Source organism: Gossypium raimondii, chromosome 3, assembly GCF_025698545.1.
Source record: "Gossypium raimondii isolate GPD5lz chromosome 3, ASM2569854v1, whole genome shotgun sequence".
NCBI lineage: Eukaryota > Viridiplantae > Streptophyta > Magnoliopsida > Malvales > Malvaceae > Gossypium > Gossypium raimondii.
In genome coordinates this window covers 43168860-43192601 of record NC_068567.1, presented here as the reverse complement: position 1 = coordinate 43192601, position 23742 = coordinate 43168860, and the positions used below count along the sequence as shown (strand labels likewise).

The 23742-nt window shown below is 32.4% G+C and overlaps 1 protein-coding gene across 1 annotated transcript; it reads right to left on the bottom strand.

Moving 5' to 3' along the window:
* Window positions 1-1985: 1985 nt before the first annotated feature.
* On the bottom strand, window positions 1986-16246 carry LOC105794342 (sodium/hydrogen exchanger 8). Its single transcript, XM_012623481.2, has 23 exons — window positions 15934-16246; window positions 14457-14507; window positions 14243-14334; window positions 13207-13284; window positions 12976-13133; window positions 12690-12791; window positions 12351-12468; window positions 11628-11680; window positions 11487-11552; window positions 11135-11179; window positions 9875-9930; window positions 8904-9088; window positions 8444-8491; window positions 8245-8352; window positions 6593-6824; window positions 5706-6008; window positions 4659-4756; window positions 4373-4504; window positions 4044-4262; window positions 3728-3934; window positions 3330-3594; window positions 2577-2896; window positions 1986-2486 (listed from the first exon to the last, which is right to left on the bottom strand). The coding sequence occupies exons 1-23, from the start codon at window positions 16136-16138 to the stop codon at window positions 2169-2171; spliced, it is 3459 nt and encodes a 1152-aa protein (XP_012478935.2). The 5' UTR covers window positions 16139-16246; the 3' UTR covers window positions 1986-2168.
* Between the last annotated feature and the right edge of the window lie 7496 nt (window positions 16247-23742).

Sequence of the window (23742 nt, the reverse complement as noted above, 5' to 3'; positions counted from 1 at the left end):
AGTTTACCCTCATCTGCATCAACCAACTCCTCTTTAAGGTTTAGCTACTCATGCTGAAAGTAACGGAAATAAACATGGAAATGAAAAACAAAGCAGCCATTAAAGGAAAACTTAATAAAAATAGGAAAGTTCTGATTTTTATGCTAAGAATCTTTAAAAACATGAAACCAAAGGCATTCAACAAGAAAATCTAAAGCAATAAACATAAAAGGAACAAACTTTAACAGATTTAAAGTAGAAGAAATTGGAATACATTAAACTAAAGCTAGAAATGTTTTACAACCAAGGTACAGGAACTGAAAGTGCAAATAAACCTAAGCTAAAGTAATAACTAACTTTACTAACACTAGGAACATCAAGAACAAGAAGTAAATGCAGAAAAATAAACTTTAAACTAAGGTAGAAGAAAAGAAAATGAAAACCTTAAAAAAGTGCAAAAAAACTGAGAGAAAACTTTAAACCTAAAACTAAGTTAATGTGTGTGTCTCTCCTCCTCAGCCAATTTTGGCTATTTTAGGTTGTCTTCTAATGCATTTTCGTTACCAAAAATGCCCCTACATGGGACATGGGTGATTGGTGAACCAGGTGGACAAAGACTACCCTTTTTGTCCAAGTTGGTCCCCTTAACGAAGGCGATGTCGCGATACCAAGAAGTGGATATCGCAATACCTCGGGCAGTATCGAACATTGGGTCTTCTTGGAAGGGTGGATATCACAATACCACTAAAGGGTGTCTTCAACCTTCAATAATGTCGGAGGTATCGCGATTCCAAGGTGTGGATATCGTGATACCCTTTCCTTCGAGATCATTTTCAACCTCCAACACGTCCTTACACCACTCAATCACACGTTCAGCCTCCCAATGGCATCATTGGCCAATTTGGTCACAAAATGGGCAAAAAACAAGGCATTTTCACTTATTAACTTAAAATCTATAAACAATGAAAAACTATGCTAAAGACGCTAAGAAAAAGATCTTTAAGTATGTCGAAAGAGCCTCATTTTACCACTTTAATACTCCTCAACCTTCTTTGATACTCCTCAACCTTCTCTTTTACCATTTTCGTTTCCTCATTTTACTTTATCGAGAAATCAATTGTACACTATCTCGGTTTATAATTACTTTTAAAATATAATAATTTTAAAAGTGTTACAGCTCAAGCGAAGTTAGATGTTCGCTTTTTTTACTTTGACCCGCATGATTACTTTTTTCTATAAGCTAATGATCCTCAAAGTGTGTTTCATCACATTCTAAATAATGGTTATCGAATTTGATTGTTGAAGAATTTGGAGATCAACATGTCTTATCCTATAAGGCTTATCATTATCCTTTAAGCATTTACTCTTGTGATTAAGTTGCTGATTTTACTCATCTTATAAAACCTTATTCTGGGATAGATATGGAAGCTTTTTATACAAGATTATTACGCACTAAATTGACAAATTTATCTTAACAAAATTTACTAAGAGAACTTGCCTCATTTTTGCCTATATATAGGTAGTCTATTCGAATGGATGGATGCATCATTTGGAGAGTGTTGTGCTGATTTTGGTTGTACCTTTACTCTCTTTACTTAATGTCTTTATACAGCGTCTTATTCAAGCTCTTGTCTGGACATCAATTTAAACAAGAAACAAATTAATTGCTTTTCCAGTTACAAACAAATTTTCTAATCTAAAATTGAAACAAGATTATTATTTTTATGTATTATATAGAGAATTAAAAATACAAAATAATCATATTATATTATTTACTCATTTATTAAAAATATGGTTTTTTTTAATCTTTACCAACTAAATTATACCACTGAATTTCAATAAAAAATTTTGATTTAATCATCTAAGTATAAATTTCACAAATCCAAACATTTAATTCAATAATTAATGAAAAATCCATAGTTTCAGGACTGATACAGAAATTGAGCTCCCTCTTTTCTAAAACAAAGACTTGTTAACCAATAAAGTTGAATGGAAAAACGAGGAGATGAGTCGAATTAAACCAAGCTTTTCTTTTTTTCTTCTTTTGGTGCATGAATTAAACAAGCTTTTATTCATAACCAAACTACAGATATTATGTTACACATAAAAGACACTATAAGCAATCCTATAATGATACAACAGTTGAACAAGAAATCACAGCCATGAATAGGTAGGATGTAGACAAACCTTTAAGAAGCCTGGTGGAATGATAGTACACTAGGCGAATCGATTCTTACCAGGATCTCATCCTCACCACCAGATTCATCACTTGAATCATCATTTACGTGACCCTCTTTCGTGTCCATCTTGTTCGCTTGTGCTGAGGGAACTCGCCTTGTTATCTTTCCAGCTTCTTTGTGATTCTTCCTCATAGTAGAAGCTCCTTCTGATCCGGCAGAGACCAGTAGATGGCCAGGGAATGAAAGAAATCTATTATATGACGGGTTGTTTATTGGCTGAGACTGATTCATCCTTGATAAACTCCAGCTACGCTGTGGCAAATTTACCTTTTCATGGTAACATAAAAGAATGCAGTTAGATCCAAAAACAGAAGCGTTCTGTGTGGTAATAGTAATCAATGCTTTGACTCCACATACCTTACTGCCAAATATGCTTAACTGCATGGCTCTCGCTGACAATCTGTTTACTTGTTGATCAGTTGCGTCATGATTTTGTGTATGTTGTCTTCCCCTAAAGAAATGTTCGGGCCAACTCATAAGACCTCCATGTTCTCTAGTTAAAGATCTATGTGAAAGGTTAAATGAAGATGAATTATTCCGCAAAACCCTATTGCCTTCAAGTGTTGAAATATCAAATATAATTACTCTTGCTCTGGTCTCAACTTGGTATATTATGCTTCCTCTTGTCTCAAGTAGATACCCGGATCGCTGATGAGAAAAACTGGCTGTTGTAGAACCTGTTTTCATTAAACATCAGTAGTCAACTTGATTTTCTTTAGAGCAAAAAAGGAGCATATATAATGCTTGGTTTATGAAACTGCAATCAAGTTCCATTTTGGCCCAATTAATCTCACATAAGGGGTTGTGGTCTCATAGTAATTGAAATCCCATCTGCTAAATATAGGGTTTTCTATCGTCTTATATTGAAGTTAGGCCTCTCCACCTAATATAAAGCTAACAGGGTACTAGGCAGGCCATACCCAATACTAATAATCATGGTCAATAACAGGTCTAGGAGAGAAGGAAGCAAAGGACAGAAGGTGATACCAAAGGAAATAGATAAGGATTAAGGGTCAGTTTGCTTTGTGGAAAATGACTTCTGGAAATTATTTTCCACAAAACAAATGAGACCTTAAGGACACAATTTAATTATAAAGATGATGAAGTCACCTGACTTATCTGCATGCAAGAAACTTTGATTCCCTTGTGAAGGCAAAAGAACTGCTGGTGACTTAATGAGTTCGCCTTCAGCATGTGAGGGTTTAATGAACCCTTCCAACATGAAGCCGACAGATTGGTGAGACACTTCTATTGTTTCCCCTGTAATGTATGTTTTCATTGATGACCTTTCTGCCACAAGAGCTCTCAAATCATGCAGCGCTATTTTCTCAAATATTTGAGGAAACAAGAGTTTGGCAAGTACAATAGCACTTTCCTGGGACGGCAGAAAAACAGAAACAGAGAGCTCCATTAACCACAATTCAAATGACACCGCAGATTGTTGACTTTCACATTTGTAAGCTAAAGTTAGGAGAATTTAATAGCCAAATTATAAGCAACAATTTTACCTGCCACAGAAAATCTTCTAGTGCAGGATCCGACCTTAGCATTGAAAGTATTCTGTCACTTTCAATAAAAAAACAGAGAACCACGGAATCTGAGACCATGTCGCAGATGTATGGTTTTCCAACCAATACTTCATACAAGCCCAACGTACTCCCATGAGTAAAAGTTGGATGCATTGAGTGCTTGTTTCGTATGCTCTTACTCTTCCACTGCCAAATGACAATGTTTAACTCGAGATATGTTTAGAAGAAAAAACTGAAGTTATATATTTAATAAGATTTCACAAGCTTTGTCTTGCATGCATAAATATTTAGGTACCTTGACAACACCATTTGAAATAAGCCAAATACCATTTGGTTTAGAGCCCTCTTTGTAAAGTGTCATACCACGTGTTTTCATTTTTTCTTTTGTAGAACATTCTAGTGATTCGCGGACACTAGAAGGAAAGGCGCCTAGAAAAGGATGAGCACTTATAATATCATTTATTTTTGGAATCTTTACTAATGGAGGATTCCTTAAAAGCCTCTTCAAGTCAGTCTGCAGAAAAAAAGGAAGGGAAAAACATAATATTGTATCATTAGTGTAACACAATATCAAGGGAACAAACCACCTTAACATGCAATTTGCCAAAGATCACAGAAAGCTACCTGGACAGCATCATGAAGATGAAGCATTTCTTTTTCTTCCAGTAACCCCGCCTTCTCGAGGTTATGTAAATAATCAATCAGATGGTTCAGTACTGAGTAGGTCACTTGTCTTGTTTTCACAACACGTAAAACCTGAACGTGTTTTTAAAACAGCTTAATAAACCTAAAGTACAGACTACTAAAATAATATAGTCATCTCAGTAATCTAAAAATGCTCTCACTAAAAGAAGAAAAAAGGAAATTGAGATGAGAAAGGGTATTGGATAAATACAATTGGTTTACAAACCTGAGGAAAAGTTATACGGACATCTTCCAGAAACTTCCTCGCCTCTTCTCCTTCAGCTTCACTTTCAGCAATTACAGTAGAAGCAACTACACTGTCACCTAAATAGAAGTGAATTTATAAGAAATAAACAACTTTTTTCAAAAGATTGGATTACTCTAGTGATCATATTGTCAATATAGAAAGAAAACTTATTTAAAGAAGGAAATTCTTTCATAGATATAGGGTTTTTTGTTCATGAAATGCTGCTTTCATATAAATGTACCACCCAGCTTTCTCATAGTAATGGAAAGATCAGATTCAGTTCTAAGGAACAAAGGCAAGGGAAAAAAATGCTTTAAAACAGAAATCGAAAGACAGAACTGTGCCCAACTTCCAAGTGCACTTTTTCAGGAAACATCAATTGTACCCCAATTCTAATGAGGCAAACCTATCTTATAAGCGGATATCTCCCATATTCTTGTATAAGTTCATTGATAATATTTGTGTTCCTCGTAACTATATTACATTGATAATATTTGTGTTCCTTGTAACTATATTCTTGTATAAGTTCATTGATAATATTTGTCTTCCAAGTGCACTTTTTCAGGAAACATCAATTGTACCCCAATTCTAATGAGGCAAACCTATCTTCTAAGCGGATATCTCCTATATTCTTGTATAAGTTCATTGATAATATTTATGTTCCTCGTAACTATATTTCATTGATTTCATAACCATTTTCTGGTGGAGATTAAGGCAAGGTACAGGAGTTTTTCCTTTGAAAACCAAACATTCACAAAATGATTTGTTTTTCATTTTGGCTCACTTCTTTGTCAAAAATGTCCATAAACATCTTAAACAATAGATTAAAGCCATGAGAATTAGATTGTGTACAAGATCTTGGCATCTATATAACAATTAGGCATGCAATATGTAAAATATGCATTTTTAAAAAATATAAGGATTGGAAGCTGGAAGCCTATGTTTCAAGTAAACCAAATATACGGAAAAAAATTGTGAGAATATTGAAAAGAAAGCCAATGGGATACGTCACGGGAAGATTATTACCTATAAATTCATGAAGTTGCCGTCGTGCTATTCTATGAGCTCGAAGAAATGCAGCACAAATACAACACCCATTTTCCAGCCTTTCCACAGTGAAAAATGTAATCAATTTTTGTGGGAACATGCTTGTCTGAAGAAACTTGTAATAATTCGGGAACTGCACATTAGATTTTAAGCCCTTCCAATCACATAAAGGTTCATGAGATGCCGTATCAATAGCTTCATCTACAGATTGCATCAACAGATTTGCTGTGCTTTGTGCAATTCTCCCTTCATCAAGCATTTCCCAGTATGCTGCCTGGATACCTGTTTCAAGAATGTTCAATTCTCAAATTAGCCACAAACCATTAAGCAACATTTCCATATGAATTGAATCAAAGTTTAATATTGAAGAGCATGGCAGCAGGGTTTTCCATTTCAAGGAAATAATTAAATGCAGTCTAAGATCCTGGAGTGATCAGAGACAGTTACACCATAGTTCTCAGAACAGAGTGATCAGAGAAATCCTCTTTGAGAATGCTAGAAGATCCCGGAAGTTTATAAACATGAAATTTCAGTAGGGAGTTAAGAAATAAAACTGATTATTGGCAATACATCCGTGATTGAAAGCACAAAAAATCTCTGTACAAGGATACTTGCTATATAAGAACAACACATCAACCCATCGCATCTACGCAAAGAACATCTAAAATCTGGTATCATTAAAAAGTGAAGAAAAAGACGAAGATAAAAAGGAGAAAAGTGCCAGGTTTAGAGTTCATGCTCTTGACAGAGTAACCCAGCTTTGAGAGGATTAATGCATCAATGACAGGAACAGAAAGCATGATTGCACTGACAATCAGAATAATAGAAAATTGTGCAGCAAGACTAAAAGAAAGTGAGGTTTTTACCATTTAGAAGTCGTATTCTTATATCTTTCAAGTTTGAAGGGTCCAGGTCATTATCAGCTTCAGATTCAGTATGAGGATGCACACGGTCCCCCTCCAAATCGTGTAAGCTTGTAATGTATCTCTTTACTGTAGGCCAATCGGCAGGTCCAAGTTCCTCATCATCTACGAGGTCTTCAAAAGCCTCGAATGCTTTGTTCAACATTTCATACTTTGTGTAGTCTAGTATACGCTTCTGTAGAAGCAAATATAAAGGCAAAACAGAAAATGGGATCTTACAACAAAAGTAATGGAAAAGACAAAAACACATGAAACAATGTCCTTCTAACCCCCCCAAACCCACACGCACACACACACACACAAAAAAAAGAAGCATAAACTTAAATAAATTAATTAGACTAATCCAAACTCAGACAAAATACCTTGGAAGGAAAATATAGGGAAGTTCTTTAACACAATAATATCCGTTACATTTTCTTATTATTCTGTCTAACATGAGTTTAACATGATATGATAAGTAAATTTGAAATAAGTACATATTTTACTTATTTTCAATTTTCAGAAACATTGCCAGATGCACCATTCAGGAAAAGTGCATATTTTTTTGGTTAGATTCTGATATTAGTCCCTGTACAATGTGTAAGTTATGAATTTAGTGCTTGTACTTTAATTTGGTCATTCACAATCCTTGTACTTTTCAAATTTTAAAACTTTAGTTCTCACCAAATAGCAGCTATCAAGTTCATTAAATTAAGTTATGTTATTTTTAAATTTCGATGCAGCAAATTTATTATTGCTTGTGTAATGTCATGTGAGCTTGCTATTTTCACATATTACTCACAAAAACCTAATGAATGGATTTAACGACTATTATTTGAATTAAAACTGAATTTTTGAAATTTGAGAAACATAGTGACTATGAATGATCCACTTGGAGAACATGGACTAAATCTACAACTTTACACATAGCACAAGACTAATAATATAATTTAACCAAATAGATTTGATTGCTACCATTTGGTCAGGACTAAAATTTCAAAACTCGGAAAGTATAGAGACTAAATCCACAACTTATACAGAGTACAGGGACTAATAGCAAATTTTGACCTTTTATTTCTTTCCAATTTTTATCTTTAGCAACGGTACACCATTTTAATAATCTTTATCATTGACTACGTCTCAGTCAAATTATCAAAAGGTTTATTGATTCGACAAAATAATACCGTCACCCTTATAAACCATTAGAGCTGCAATTGAAATTTTTCAGCATAATATATTCAAGTTGTATTACCCCCAGAAGAGTTAAGTATTGAGTTTGATGTAGCAAATTATTCAACTCTGACTGCGCTTTCTATTTCCAATTGATTTTACATTAGATGCTTCGTCAAATGTTCAGGTTGGATCCCTTTAACCATTGCAAGTAGGTTTTGGGTTGGATGCTCAATAACACGATTTTGAAAAAGATTTAAATATTTATCCATTTACTAGCCCAGATTATTCCCACAGGATTTCAGTCAAAAGCAGAATTCAAAAAGATCAAACCTATCCATCAAAATCATGCAATACAAAATTAGAATCTTTTAAATATTAAGCAACCGGCACACCATGTGGGAGGGGTGGATTTAAAATATTCAGCGAAGTAAGTGAGCAATTACCTTGGCTGCTGATAGTTTATCCAGACCCAGAAAATGTAAAATGAACTGTGTAGTTGATCCATTCACAATAAGTGTCAGGAATACAATTCCACCGGTGAAGAAAATGAACTGCAGTAAATTAATAATATCGATGTGATTTTCCAGTTATATATTGATGAAGCATTACGATATGATCAGGAAGCATGTCGCAAAAACTCACCAGGCTTCCAGTTTCAGAGCTGAGATTAAATGAGCCACCACTGGAACGCTAAACACAATCAAGAATTCAACCAAAATAAATTTAAATCAGTATTAAACCATAAAAAATATCTTAATATAATATAGTAATCATCACAATGCATGCAGATGATGTAGCATTTTGTTTGCTTTATACACTGAGAAGGATGTGTTATAGAGCTCGCTTTTGGCCAATTAATTTCTTAGAATTGAAAGCTATGCCATATGAAGATCTTAAAGAAAACATACAAGAGTTTCAATACTAGCTGGCATGTTGGCCTTTAAAAAATTACAGCAAAACATAATCAAGAGATGTGCAAATTTAAAGCCACAAAATTTTACATTCAATAAAATCCTAAGCATTTATAATCAGCCATCAAGAAGTTGAGTTCATGTACAATATATATACATAAACATGTAGGAGATAATCCATGCAAACTTGCCTTAACAGAGAGAGAAAGTGATAATGCAACAGCTCCCCGAAGCCCCGACCATATTAGGATGGCGGCCTCCTTTAAATCCAAACCATATCCAAAATATCGTAAGAATGGATACAATACTCCAACAACAATGCAACGTGATACTTGGACAAAGATGTACAGAAGAATCAGATAACCCCATGAATTTCCTGAAACAAAAACAGATTTATGATTTTTCCACGACCCAAAAGTTGTTTCATTGGGTAGACATAAAGAGGAACGATGAGAGTTATGGAACCTTGTATACTTTAGTAAAAACATAAGCTGAAGAGAATGAACAAGATTTTTTGAGAGAAGATGATAAAGAGCATAGAGCTGTAAGAAATATAAAACTTTCTTTACTCCAATAGTTAAGTGCGATTAACTAGAGAAAATAAATTGGAAGATGGTTAACTGACAAACTTTTTCAAATACAGTAATATTACTCTTTTCCATATTAAAAGATAAAAATAAAAAATAATACTGTTCAAAGCAGCATTGGGTACCAGATAGTGCCAACTTGATAGAGCTTAATGTGCTTTCTTTTATAGTGTAATATATGATTTATCCCAAATCATAGTGCCTTTAAACTAACAAGTATCATAAACTAATCCAAAAGATCTCTAAGTTAATACCATGTTGTTTTGTCACTCTCTTAGTTCTATATATCTTTTAGCAGGATCCTTTTTAAATAACTTTTTCTGGTATGCTTATTGCTAAAAGAGGTACTGAAATTAAGTTCTATATATCCTTTACCACGCTCTTTTTTGTTTTCAATCACTTTTTGCGGAGAGCTTATTGCTCTAAACATGTAAAGAAATTAACTATACTCTAGCATCCAATTTTAGAAACTCATCGTGTCCCAAATAGTTCTTTTTTCATTACCGATTTGATCTTGAAAAGATAAAAAGGAAAGCCATTTTCTTCTAAATTGACCAACCAAAAGTGAGCAGTACCATTGTTCTGAAATATCTTATCATTGCCAAGAATGCCTTCAGCTATAACAACTCCACTGCAAAAGCAACAGAAAAAACAAATATCTTATCAATGGAAGATATTTTCATCACTCAAAATGTCATAGTTCATTAATTTAAAGAAAGTAATTAAGTTTTTTTTTTTTTGGCACCCTTTCTAAAACAGTTAGGGAAATAAAAGTCTGTTTGCTAGTCTGATTTTAATATCAACCCTATTAGTTATCTTGATTGTTGTCATGATATCAGAGATTAAATAAAAGATACAAGTGTAATTGGCCAAAAAGGAACACAAAAATACAAGCAAACGAGAATCAAGTGACAAATTCTATGCAATTATGGTATGATAATTTATAAAGAACTCCATTAAATCTCCTAGTAAATTTGGAAGATCCAATCAGTTGAACTACTCTCCTACATAAAAGTTTTTATGCTTTGTGAAATGGGGACATCCAACCATTTTTTATATCACAAAAATATTTTTTGTTTAATTCTATATTTAACAGAGAAAATTAAAATAAGCAAAGACTTCCTTTTTAAAATTTAAAAATTTCTAGCATTCACAATTGAAATCTCCTCCTAAGGCAAATAGTCATGCTGCCTATTGGTATAGTGTTGGACTTTTAGTTCTAGTGACCGGGGATAAAACTTGCAACTTCAATTATCCAAAAAAACTAAAACCTCCTTTTAAGATAAAACCCATTTCTATTTTGGGTCAAACTTCTAGAATGTCCAGTATGTCAACAACAAAGAATATTAAGAATGTGTTGACATGCCTTTGCCACATATTCAAGGCATTGCAATCAAGGAACCAGTCTGCTTTATTCATGTTACTGATGAGTAAAACTGATGGCTTATACTTTTCGGAAACATTGTCTTGCAGTATGAATATATTTAAGATGTCTTTTATCTACTGAAACAGATCATTAAGAAAGCTTAAGATATAGTTTCTGAAGAATACATGTTCGCAAAACCATTTAGTACTGTTAGCAGTATACCCATCACCTTAAATGTTTTCACTGATAATTAAGACCTTTAGGCATGATGCCTCAATTGTACCTGGTCTCACCTGTAGGGCTTATTATTCGTTTCAATCATTTCTAAGCTCCAAAGCAACTACATATCAAATCTCAACTGTAGAAGACTATAAACTTGAACTTAAGCAGTTGAGAATTTATAATATATATAAATAAGAAATAAGCTAAGTTACAAGATAAAGGATCATAGAGGTTAATGAGGCCTTACCTCAAGATGAAAATTAATGTATTTGCAATATAAGCAACCATTTCCCTGAAGACGGAAAAAGAAAAGGTGATAACATAGTTAAAGGTAAATGCCCATGAAGTTCATTTTAGTTAACACATTACATATATGTAAATAAACGTATATGCATCAAAATCCACCAAGACATTTCATATTCCTAGCAGTCACAGTAGACACTGTACACAGCATTATGTGATTGGCTTTTCTTCCTTTCTTTTTTCATCAACAAAATCATTCAGGCATGCAAGAAACGACTGCATACTCCACTTACACCTTTGAAATCATTAATAAGATAGGAGGATATTACACAAAACTAGAAAGGCACAAGGCATACCAAAAGTGATGCAAACTCTGCTGACCATCACCCTTAAAGGCTGTCTTCGCAAAAGCAGCATAAAACCTGTCCATAGATCACAACCTCAAGAGATTTGTTTTCTTGAATTAGAAAGGAATCATGCAGAGCTGTTCTACTTACATTCCTAAAGTCATCACTGCCAAAACACCAGAAACTTCAATACCTTCTTGACCCTATAACATAAAATGCACATCAAGTTATCATCCATGGAGCTCTTTCAAGTTGATAAATTACTGCATGCTATATATGCTATTACATTTGACTATATTTTCAGACTGATTATGTAAAAGATGCACCTTTCTTATGAAAATATATTAGAAATAAATTGATGAAAAAACTTTGTTATGAACAAGACTGGACTCAGTTATAATTAGGTGGTTTCTTAACTCAAATATACAAAATCATGATGCTAATTTAGTTGTTAATGGCTAAAACTTTAGCACACTACAACTGAGAAAAAGTAAAGACTTCTTCCTGTAGAACTCCCTAGAAGATGAAGACATGAGTTGGACAAAACTGGAGATTGTATTGTTTCTTATGCTGTTTTACCCTGATATGTTTCACTTTTTTTTGAATTATATAACAATATAAGATTAGAAGAAGGGAGCAAACAGCTCAATGAAACCAAAAGCTTCAGAACATAGAGGTAATAGGGTGAAACAGGAACAAGAAGCCAAACAGGTATTGAGACTCAAGATTTAGCTCTTCAATCTGGATTATCATTTGAAGTTCCTATTTAAGAAACCTTTAATTATCATTTATAAGTTTATAATAGATTGCAATAATGCCAATGTGATGAAAAACCTTTCAGAAAGGTGTCTAAAAGATAGGAGAGAAACATACAGTGAAGTAAACAACGTAGCTCACAGCAACTGTCAATGTAATCTCAATCACTGTATCATTGAAAATAAATCCAAGCCACAAAACAGATGCTATCCCAAAAGCAATTCCAAGGCCGACACTGAAACCAAGAGGAGAGTCCTAAAATCAGAGATGATTCCTAGAAATGACTGTTGCAGAGTGAATGGTCAATCGGTTTCAAGCTTGAAGGCAAGTAGGACTATTGCCTCAGAGAGAACCATTTAGAGGACTTGTCTGTGACAAAGTTCCCCTTTAGTTATTTATTCATTATACATCTTAATCTCTCTGTGATAGTTGCTTGAGAAAATGAAGGATACTTACGCTCCAAGAGCGACTTTGGCCAGAAATCCAACAATGGCATCCCAACTAAAGCTCTCTCCATTTACCATTTTAAAGAATAACTGATAGACCACAATTGCTGTCCTGCACACACAAATTAACAAAAAGTTATAGCATATGTAAAAGAAAAAAAATCATGAAATGACATTGGAAGATTTAATATATTTAAGCAATATGTTGGCTTCAAATAATCTGATGCACCAAATAACATGGAGTGTTTTATACAGCACAATTAAAAGATCAAAGAATAAATTTCTAAATTAAATACCCATCATTCATTAAGGATTCTCCTTCAATTATGGTGCTCAGTTTTTTGCTAGCACCAAGCTCCTTCAACAAAGCCACAACAGCAACAGGATCAGTAGCACTCAGAAGTCCCCCAAGCAACAGCGATGTTTTCCAGTTCCACTCATATGGAAAAGTGATCTGCAAGGTAAATATAGCTAATGTAACTACAGAATTAAAAAAATCAATTTTCTAAGCCCGGAAGCTGGAATACCTTCAGAGCAAATCCAAGACAGAAGGTTGAAATAATAACTCCAGGACCAGCAAGCAGAACCATTTGTGCCATACACCTCTGTTAACACCCAAACCATAGTTTTTCAAGAAATAAGGTTTTAAGTCATAATCTAAAGGATAGAATAATGTTACAAACATACACCAGCTGAGGTAAAAGGTAAAAGTTTGGTAATCTTTCCTTTCTTTGGGAAATGAAAAATCAAACAAATGAGTTGGACTACAGGAGGGAAGAAAAAAACCTCCGAAACTAGTAACAAGCCTAAAACCATAAGTAGTTACCAAAAATTGAAACCAGTTGACATGCATGGACAAAAGGGGAAAGAAAACTAAAGAAAGAATAAAGACTACTACTAGAATGGGATTGAAGGGAAGGACGGTAAACAAAAAAGAATAGAGGGCTAGAAATGCCCCTTCCTTCCTCCTCCTCTTCTCTCTTCCCATTCCCTCTCCTTTTCCCCAACCCCGAAACATGGAAAAAAGGTGGTAAATGAAGCAAGACAATCAATAACCAAATAGTAGAAAAACAAATATGCTTTGATTCGCACAAATAACCTATAGGAGAGAAGGAGGAGGATTGATAGTTAACATTCTTCCTTTCAGAGAAGACCTGCTACAAATTTTTAAATTTTACATAAGGTGCCTTGTAAAACAAGTTTGTGTAGAAGGTGATGAACATTCAACTAAAAGCCCTTAGCTAAAGGTTGAGAGATCAACCTGAAAATAAGCCATTAAAACCCCCAAATCTACCTATAGTGGATAACACCCCTCACTGCTCCCCAGCACAAACAGGTACAATACTAGCAAATAAGACAAGCAAATCTACCATTCATCAAATAGAGAAAAGAACAGTGTGACTGGATCAGTTGGTTGGTTTGTCAGCACAAAATACCAATTGGATAGAACAGAGGTTTTTGAATTAAAGAATTCAAATGACTGGTATTTAGAAGCATTCTTTCTTCAGTAAAACTGTGAATGTGAAATTCTTAAGACTTATAAGCCAAGGTGAAAATACAGACCTTTATCTGGTGCACTTCCATAGAAAATGCACTCTCAAAAAGTAATGCGGGTAGAAAAACAGCTAATAGAAGGTCAGGATCAATGTTGTTCCCTGCAAATCAGAAGTAACACCCTTAAATTTGTTGATTCTTGATGAAATATAGGTACTTTTTCGGATCAAAACTATCTTAAATTTGCCTAAGGAAGGGAATAAAATGAAGTTAAAAAACTTACAAAGTCGAATGCCATCACCAATCCTTCCCAATTTATGACTTGTACCATATTCTGCAAAGCAAGGATCAATCACATTGACATTGAGTAAATAACTTCCAGGGACAACTAAAAGAAATGGTAAAAGACCAAGTTATAAAGAACAGGAAATAAAAGCAACAAACTTGCAACAACCAAACAATTTAGCATGACCATATCTTGATCCTCGCGTATTGATCAATAAAAACGTTACAACCAGGAAACAGCAGTAAAAAATGCGATAGAAGTTGAAAAGGAATTCACTAAATATTAAAATACACATTACACCTATATAGAGAGAAATTATGACCTTGAGATTGTTTCTTGTGAACTTGAATGAGCCACCAATTCCAGTATCTTGGAATCATGTGCCAAGTTTTTTTCTTTTAATCAAGAATGAAATCATAATTCCAGTTAAGACCTTGTTTATGGCTATGCTATCTTGCTTACAAACTGAAATCAATTTTCACTGGTAAATTGTAAACTAACTTCCACTTAAAAGCCTTACAAAAAAAATCCACTTAAAAGAGTTCAGATTCAGAAATGGAATATGGAATATAATATATATTAAGAAAATTATCCCATCCACCTGACGGGATTCTTAAACTCCACCAGCTGGATTGTATCCAGAATAGCTAAAACATTAAGAATGAATTCTTTTTTGACGTTGTAAATTTTTAACTTTAACAAGTAAAGCTGAGCACTACTATGGTCACTTTTTCTAAATATACTCTAGGATTATATATCACTTCAATAATGTATAATTTCTCAAAAATTAACGAAACAAAAGATACACTAATCAGTTTCGCTTGTGGAGTGGCATGTCTTAACCCTTTAAATGGCATTGTTTTTTTTTTAATCTTTAAAGTGGCGTGTATATATAATAGAAATAATATATATATATATATATATATATATATATATATATATATATTATGAGAAGAAGAATGAATTTTGTGTAGTTTTAGAATTAATAATAATAATAATAACAATAATAAGAGGGTAAACTCTTAACTCACCGAGTTAAGAAGGAAACTCCAGTCAGTGTATCAAAGTATCAAAGTTGAACTTATATCAGTATACTTAATTTGGTTTAGAAGATCAAAAATCGAAGTAATATTAGAAGAGAAAAGCAGATGGAAAGAAAAGCCCAGAAATTAGAACTAATTTGCTGGCAAAACTAAAGAAGAAAAATCTTAGCTTAGATCTTGTGACTTACAATATTGACTTTAGATGAGTCAAGTTAATGATCTATTTTGGTGGCAAAGGGATTATAAAAACCAAATGAAGTTTGCATCAAAACAACGAAATTAACAAATTTTGATATATTGGAAATAGAAAAAAGAAAAATAAAAAAGTCAAAACTCCATGAAAGTCCAATGGACAATCCTACTTCTCCTGTGCTGCTAATTTAAATTTTCTTATGATAAATAAGAAGTGGTAAAGGAAGGAAGAGGCGAACCGAGAGAGCCGAGACCAAGGCCAATGATGAGCAAAGCGACAGTGTAAGGAACTCTGGTGCCGCGAAGAAGATGCCTGGAAGCGATTCCTAATACCAAAGAAATCCCAACAAAGATGACCGCATCCACTGGCTCCGATTCACCGGAGCTAATTTCCTCTAGCATTCTCGAAGGTAACACGTATAGATACTCTTTCACTTCCTCCATGTTATTACAACTCAAATCACCTGCTTGCTATCTCCTTCTCATTTATTTATATAAAAATCACTTGAAACTTTATTAATATATATTCTTCATGTAATTTACATTTTAGGTCATTAGATTTCGCCAAATTACATCAATCACTTTTATGTTTCGTCTTTTTGAGTCCATGGTTGTAATGCTACAGGAATACTGATAATCAGGTGAAGCAGAATAATTTTACAGCTAAAATAAAATTTTAATCTTTTATAATCTATATCTTTATAATTTTAAAAATAAATTTTATAATTTTAAGGGAGTTAAAAAGTAAATTTTATTTTCTTTTAAATTAAACTTTTAAAATATTTTAAATAATAATTTTTATTTTAAGAGAGGACAGGCCGGTCCCTAGAATGTCCTCTGCTGATTATAATAGAATAAGATATTATTGATAGCTAATGCTTTAGATGCCTACCTTATCATAATATCCAGATTCAACACATCCCCTCTCGAAAAACACTTCCCTGCCTTCTTCTGGTCCGATAAAAAGAAAAAGACGATTCCCCTCTCCTCTCTAAACGGAAAAAGTGGAGACGATGGCACCACCCTCTTAGCTGCTCTTAATTACCCGTACTAATGTCTCCATCCAGAAAATCAAAATTGGAAAATTTCTGATTTTTTTTAATTTTTCTTTTCAGTTTTATTTAATGGAAAAGTTTTTTTTTTTGAAATTTCGATATATCAAATCATTTTCTCTTTATTTTATTTTAACTTTTGCGCATGATTTAGGAATAAAAAATATAGCAATCTATACATTATAAATATGTACTTATATAAAAGTTTGGGTAAATTATACAAATGATCAATTAATTATGTTCATATTTTTGTTATAGTTACTCCACTTTAAAAATTTTAATATAGACATTAATGTTTGAATTTGTTTATGTTTTGGTCATCCGTCATTAAGTTGATAACGAAAGTCTTTTTCTAGCTAATATAATATTATATTTAATTCTCAATACTTATATATTCTATCAATTTGATCTTCAAATTTTTTAGCCAAAACTTTCGACTTTAAAAACAGAGGCATTCCACATTAATAAAATTTTAAAGTTGGATGACCAAAAACAAGAATGCGGGTATAGTTAGGTGGGTATTAGCATAATTTACCCTAAAAATTTTGATAAAAAATTATTTAAAATCTTTTTAAAGAAACTTTATCTTTTTAGTAATGGCCCCTCCCATAAAAACATTTCAACTCAAAATAAAATCACCAATCTTACCTAAACCATTCAACATTTTCCTTTCGAAACTTTTTTTGAAAATGTTGAAAGTATTTACAGATTTCAAATTTCTCTCTAATTCTAAACCATGTGGTGAACAAAAAAAAGAAAATAAAACCATCTCTAAGCACACAACCACACACTTTAATCCTTCAATCGGTTCAACCCAAAACAAACCAATGTAAACGGTCCGTTCAGTTATTTTGGTTATATGCCTCAACTCATTGGAGCCACCAAATCCACACCCCTACTTTTTATTTACTGGAAGCTTCCTGTGTTCAGCTCTTTTCATTATATACAAGCCATGTCTTCCACGTTCCTTTCTCATTAATTGCAAAGGTTGATAACAATGTTATTATCCTAAGTGTCGTTCGGATTTAGGACGTATCAGCAATTGTAGGGGATATTCTCTTACTACTTTTATTATTCATATTTGCTCATTGCTGCATTCCCGGTGAACTTGATACATTTTCTCTAATTTCTGTTTGATTTGGTGAACTGAAAAAAAACCATGTGATCCGCTTATGTAGACAAAAAATTTGGACAGTTATGATGAGGAATTACTCTCCCTATAATAACTTAAATTTTTTTTAGAATGAATATGAAAAATATCTTAATTATAAAAAAATAGATTAAACATCTTTTGGACTATTTGGTATCAAACCAAGGAGAAATAAATATTTCTAAGTTTTGAAAATATTCAATTTGTTTAAATTTTGATTTAACCATCTTTATTAATGTATTATTATTTTTATTGAGTATTGATATACGATTCAGTTAACCATGGGTTAGGTGTGTTAATGGCGATATATTCCTGAGGCAATCTTAGTAATCTAGAAATTCTAATAGCAGAATCCTCTATAGGAAATACAAAAACAAAAATATGTTTCCTTTCCTTAAGAGAACAAAATCTTCTGCAAGATTTGCCTCCAATCAATCCCAAAAGTCTAACCAAACCTCAAATAACACTGTTGGTGAACAAGAAGAATATTATAAAAATGTTCCCTAAAGATTTGATAATTGGACTGTCCCGAGAGTTCCAACAAACCAAATTTATAAGAAAACAACTTTTGAAACTTTAAATGCCTTTTGTAGTTGCGTTATAAAAACAAAATAAAGAAGTTTATATATTCAAAAAGAATATTAAACAATTCAATTATTAGATAAGGTCATCATTAATAAAATCAAAGAACAAAAATATAAATATGTCAATTTTGGATTAGTCCAAGTTGGTGTCAAACCTCTTAGTGTTGAAGTCATTAAGAATACCTCAATTTTAATTATCTTAAGAGACCAAAAACGCATTATATTTAATGATTTCTTACTAAGAACTATAGAAACAAACCTATGTAATTGGATCAATACATTTTAATTGCTATCCAAATTTTATGGTTTCTTTAACCGATAAAAATATTTTACAATCTTTGACCCTTCAAATTCATACCCATAATTACAAAATGCTTCATGGATCTGAAGTACTAACTCTATCTATTAGCTCCACTTCAAAGCTATGTATTCTGTAGTTAATATCAAGGCTTTACTTCAAAGCCCAAAAGGAGAAACTCTTTTAATAGAAACAGATACCTCAGGATTTCATACCACAATCCCAAGAACAATACAATGGCATGAGATTAACCTTCCTACCAAGTGGAAACTTGAAGGTGCTGCTGACCTTGTAACACCAACTCCTATTAGAAACACTTCACTAAGTGAAATTTCTCAACAGCAAGATGGCATAGTTGAATTGATTTTCAACAGGCCACTTAGAATGCCTCTAATACATTCCTTTGACATAGGAAGTACCAGTACAACCTTTAGAAGGTTAAATTTAGAAGAGGAATCAAATCCCGAAACATAAATGATAGATTTTAGGACCGCTAGAGCCTCTATCTCTTCCATCCCAACTACATTTAGGACCAATTTACAGGGAATAGATAATTCCTCAAATATAGCTCAACCTATCTATGCCATATAGGAAGAGAGCCCCCAAAATTCACCTAATATGTCACCAACATACTCATCAATGACTAATAATGTAAGATTAGGAGAAATTGCAGAAATTTTTGTTCAAGAAAAATAGTTTGAGATCAATAAAGAATTGTGTAGAAAACACTTCTATTCCAACATGAATAAACAAAAAAATAATATTACTTTAAAAATTATAATAATAAAAAATAAAGCATTCTCCAAGAATATTATGAATTCATGAATACCCGTAAAATTCATATAAAATTCTTTGAATGGTTTGAAAAATATTTTTTAGAATTTATTAATGCAATTAAAAATAATACTAGATGGCAAACTAATAAAGGAGAAGTTGAATCTCAACATCCCCTTTAATGGAGGTTCAATATCTTCATAAAAATACTAGAATAAAAGCAAGTCCTTTAAGAATGAGAGCTTCTGATGTAGGAGAACAATTCTCGTCAAAAGATATTTGTCACACTCGGTTTTCAATAAGGTCCGAAATAAGAAAGATTTGGGAGTTAATTGCAATAGTTGGTAAGCTGATAAGCTTTATTGAAAGATATGAGAATTTTTGTGGTTGATTAGTAATTAGTTGGGTCTCAATTCTGGTTTAGTTAAGTCGGAACTGGTTGATTCCTTAGTGAGAAACAAAATGGTTAGTGATGGACGGTTATTTGGGGTTGTAAAGGCTGTGCGTAAGAAGATAAATATATATGTGTTTTGTGAGTGTGTGTGTGTGTGAAAGATCATTTTACAGGCAGAATTCTTCTCTATTCCATTTTATTTTCTTCTCTTCTGCATCGTATTTTTTGATAGCTCTGAAGAAGAGAAAGTTGAGGAAAGCTCTGCATGAGATATTGATCGCGAGGTTGAAGTCTAAAATGTAGTGAATCCAGTGAACTAGTAAGCTTCTTAATCTCATTGTATTCGTGAGTTTGAGAAAAAAAATGAAGTTAAGGGTTTGTGAAATCTTTGGAAATTTCTATATGAAACTAGATTGTGTATGGATGTTTTGATATGTGGCCTACTACATGTTATAGCAATAAGTGTAATGTTATGTATGAAATGTATGTTTATAAAATGCGAAGTGCGGACGGGTTGCTTTGGTGGGTTAGTTAAAGATAGGAAATTTGGCGTAATGAAAGAATGGATAGATTGAAGGGGGATTTGAGGAAGTTTGGCGACATCGTGGGATGATCTACAGGCTCTTCGGAGTGACACTGTGTAAACAGTATAAAAGCTATATAAAGTGACACCTCGAAAAATATTTACTGACTTTTCAGAGCTGAAAGAACATGGCAAGCCATGGCACGATCTAGTTGTGAACAGGTAAGCTTTATGGCGAATTGAAGTCTGCTAGGACAGTAAGCTAGGAAGGCAATCAAGGTATAAAAATAGAAGTCATTGTATAAATTACATGGCGAGGAGACTAACATAATGATTATGGCATGTTTGAGAACACTAGTTAGCGTGCTAATAAGAGGTCTCACCAAAAAAATATGAATGTAAAGGGAATAGGTGGAAACTTTTTGTACGCGGATTTATGTGAAGGGAAGCGGTTTTCCTTCAAGGTTATTATGAATAAGTATCCACCATTAAGAGTCTGCCATAGGAGACGGACAAGACAACAAGGGTTATAAGAAAGCAAAATAGTTCTCAGATCTTATATCTTAGTGGTTATTGGTAAAGACGTCACTAGAAAAAAAAAGGTAAAAAGGAAGTTTGCCAAGAGCTATTTGACCGCCTCCGGACTTACTAACGTCCAGAGTGTGAATACTATAATAAAATATAAAACGACAATGCGGTATCCATAAACACATGGATCGAGTTGTAATATAGCTTTACAATGAAATAGGTGATTACTCCGAGGACGCGAGCACTAGACTAATTCTAACCTAAACACTAAAAGATCTAATTAGTAATTTAAATAAATTATAGTACGAGAACATAAAAGAAAGGTTTTTAAAATTTTTAGAATAATAAATTAAAATAATATAAAATAAATAAAATTCAAGAGATAGAAGAGTAGAGTAAATCAAATCTCGATTATGGGTGATTAGCATCTCTTCGGTAATCCCAATCAACTGTTGCTTCAAGTTCCTCGTTAATCAACTAGTTGCTACCCTAGTAGGATCTTCCAATCTTACATTAACACAACAAGTGAGTAAGAACTAATTATCTTCTGACCTCACAGTTCAGACTGGCTTGGGGTGAAGTGTTCACAAATGGGCAATACCAATTTTGGGTTAATTCCCACCTTAATGACTTCCCGGGGTGTTTCACGTTCTTCTTTTCCCAAACAGTTGACCTGTTGAGTAACCCTATAAAATAATTAATAGATCATACCTCCACTTGCTAATCCCCCACAGAGGGATTAGTTCCTCATGGCTTTCATAAACATGGAATAGATGGAAGAATTAATCATAGTGAATGAATTGAAGTAAAGAGTTTAAGAAAAGCCTGATTGATATTAATAATAAGCACGAATCCACAGAAGTTGGTCTCCTTCACAAATCAGATCTCTTGAAGGAAAACAAAGAACAAATAAACTAAACTCTAAAAAACCTAAGAAAGCAAGAAAACAAAACTAAATCTAAAGAGAGAATCTAAGATAATGGAATGATATCTATAACATGTGTCAAATGAGCCTATTTATAACTTTTAGGTGGTCATCGTCCTTAACCCTAGGTTAGCTGACGTCTTCAAGCTTAAAATTTGATTGTGCAAGCCAAAATGCCTAAGCTTCATATTTAATTTCCTATCATAGAGTCATTGTCGCGACACACCAGGACCTATGTCGCAACATGGAAGTCAGTATACTCCTTCTTAGGATGTCTTCAAGAGTATGTCTCGACATCAAAGGCGATTCCACACTTTCTTCTTTCTGCTCTCCATGTTGCAACATAGCGTCCAATATCAGTCTAGAATGGCTTCTAATGGTCTCCTGCACACTCATAAAGTATGTTAGCTCTCTCTTAGGCCTTATTCGGCCCTTAAGGTCAATAAAAGACTTAATTTGCACATTTTATTGAGATATATTTACTTGTATATAACATTTATTAATGTACTAAAAATTATAAGTATACATGAAAAATATCGATACACTTCAAATAGTACACTAAAATACATTGATATTAATACTATCAATATAAAAGAAAAACAATATATCAACCAATATAGTAGTAACAAGCTTAAAAATATCAACCAATTTTCTCTTCCCATATTTAATTTTGTATATATAAATTTCATATTTAATTAAAAATTAAATATTAGAGCAAGTTCAATCCATTTTATACAAAACTCGTCTCTTTTAATTTTATTTTTGAAAATTAATATTTCTGTTCAAATTTGAAAAGAAAACTTAATCAATAAAAATATTAATTTTTGATTTAATGTTATAGATTTGATTCAATAATCTAGCATGAGGCAATCTTTGACTGTTTTTATTTTTCCTATCTATAATTTTTTAAAATTCATGATAATAAATTTAAAATATTTTATTTCTTATATATTATTAATTCTTTTATTTTCATTTCTTATTAATTTTTAATTATGTTATAATTAATTAAATATTTGTAAAATAAGTTTTAAATTTAAGAGAAAAAGAACTGGCATAATTTGAATATGGGACATGGATCAGCATACAGAACTAGGGTAGGAGATTTCCGACCATAATAATCTTATATACATTCATCAATCATTAAGTTGATTGAGTATTAACTTAGTTGATATTGGTATTATTGTTTGTATAGAAAGATGTGAGTTTGAGTGTGATGAAACGTTTATTCTCCTTAAGCGTTAAAAATTATAAGCAGACTAAGCATTGTATAAAAATGATCAATTAATTCTAAAATAAGAAAAACTATAATTATCTCAAAAGGAAAGTATAAAATCGATTTTATCAAAACGCTTATATATTTTTTCCAATAAAAATGTGTTAAAAAATTGGATTTTAAAATTAAGTTTTTTCGTTGAGAAAAGTAAAATATTACTAAAATCATATTACATGCGTATGCGTGGAAATCACGGATTTAGAACAAATATGTATGTTTAAAATAAAATACAATAAATAATGAAACATATGGTTTGAAACTAATTAATCATAATAACACATGAAATAATATGTATGATATTAAAATAAAAAATTTAAATTAAATTAAATTGTGAGTAAAACAAAATTTAAACACATAAATACATCGATTAACAATACTAAATGCACTGCAATTAACAACATTATTAGTATATACAACTTATGGAGATAATTTATTAATATATACAACCGATGTATATAATAAATTGTGCATATTAAAATAAAATGTATAATTTATAATAAAATGAAATTTTGGTTGAGTGGTAAATTTAAGGTTTTATTAATACAAT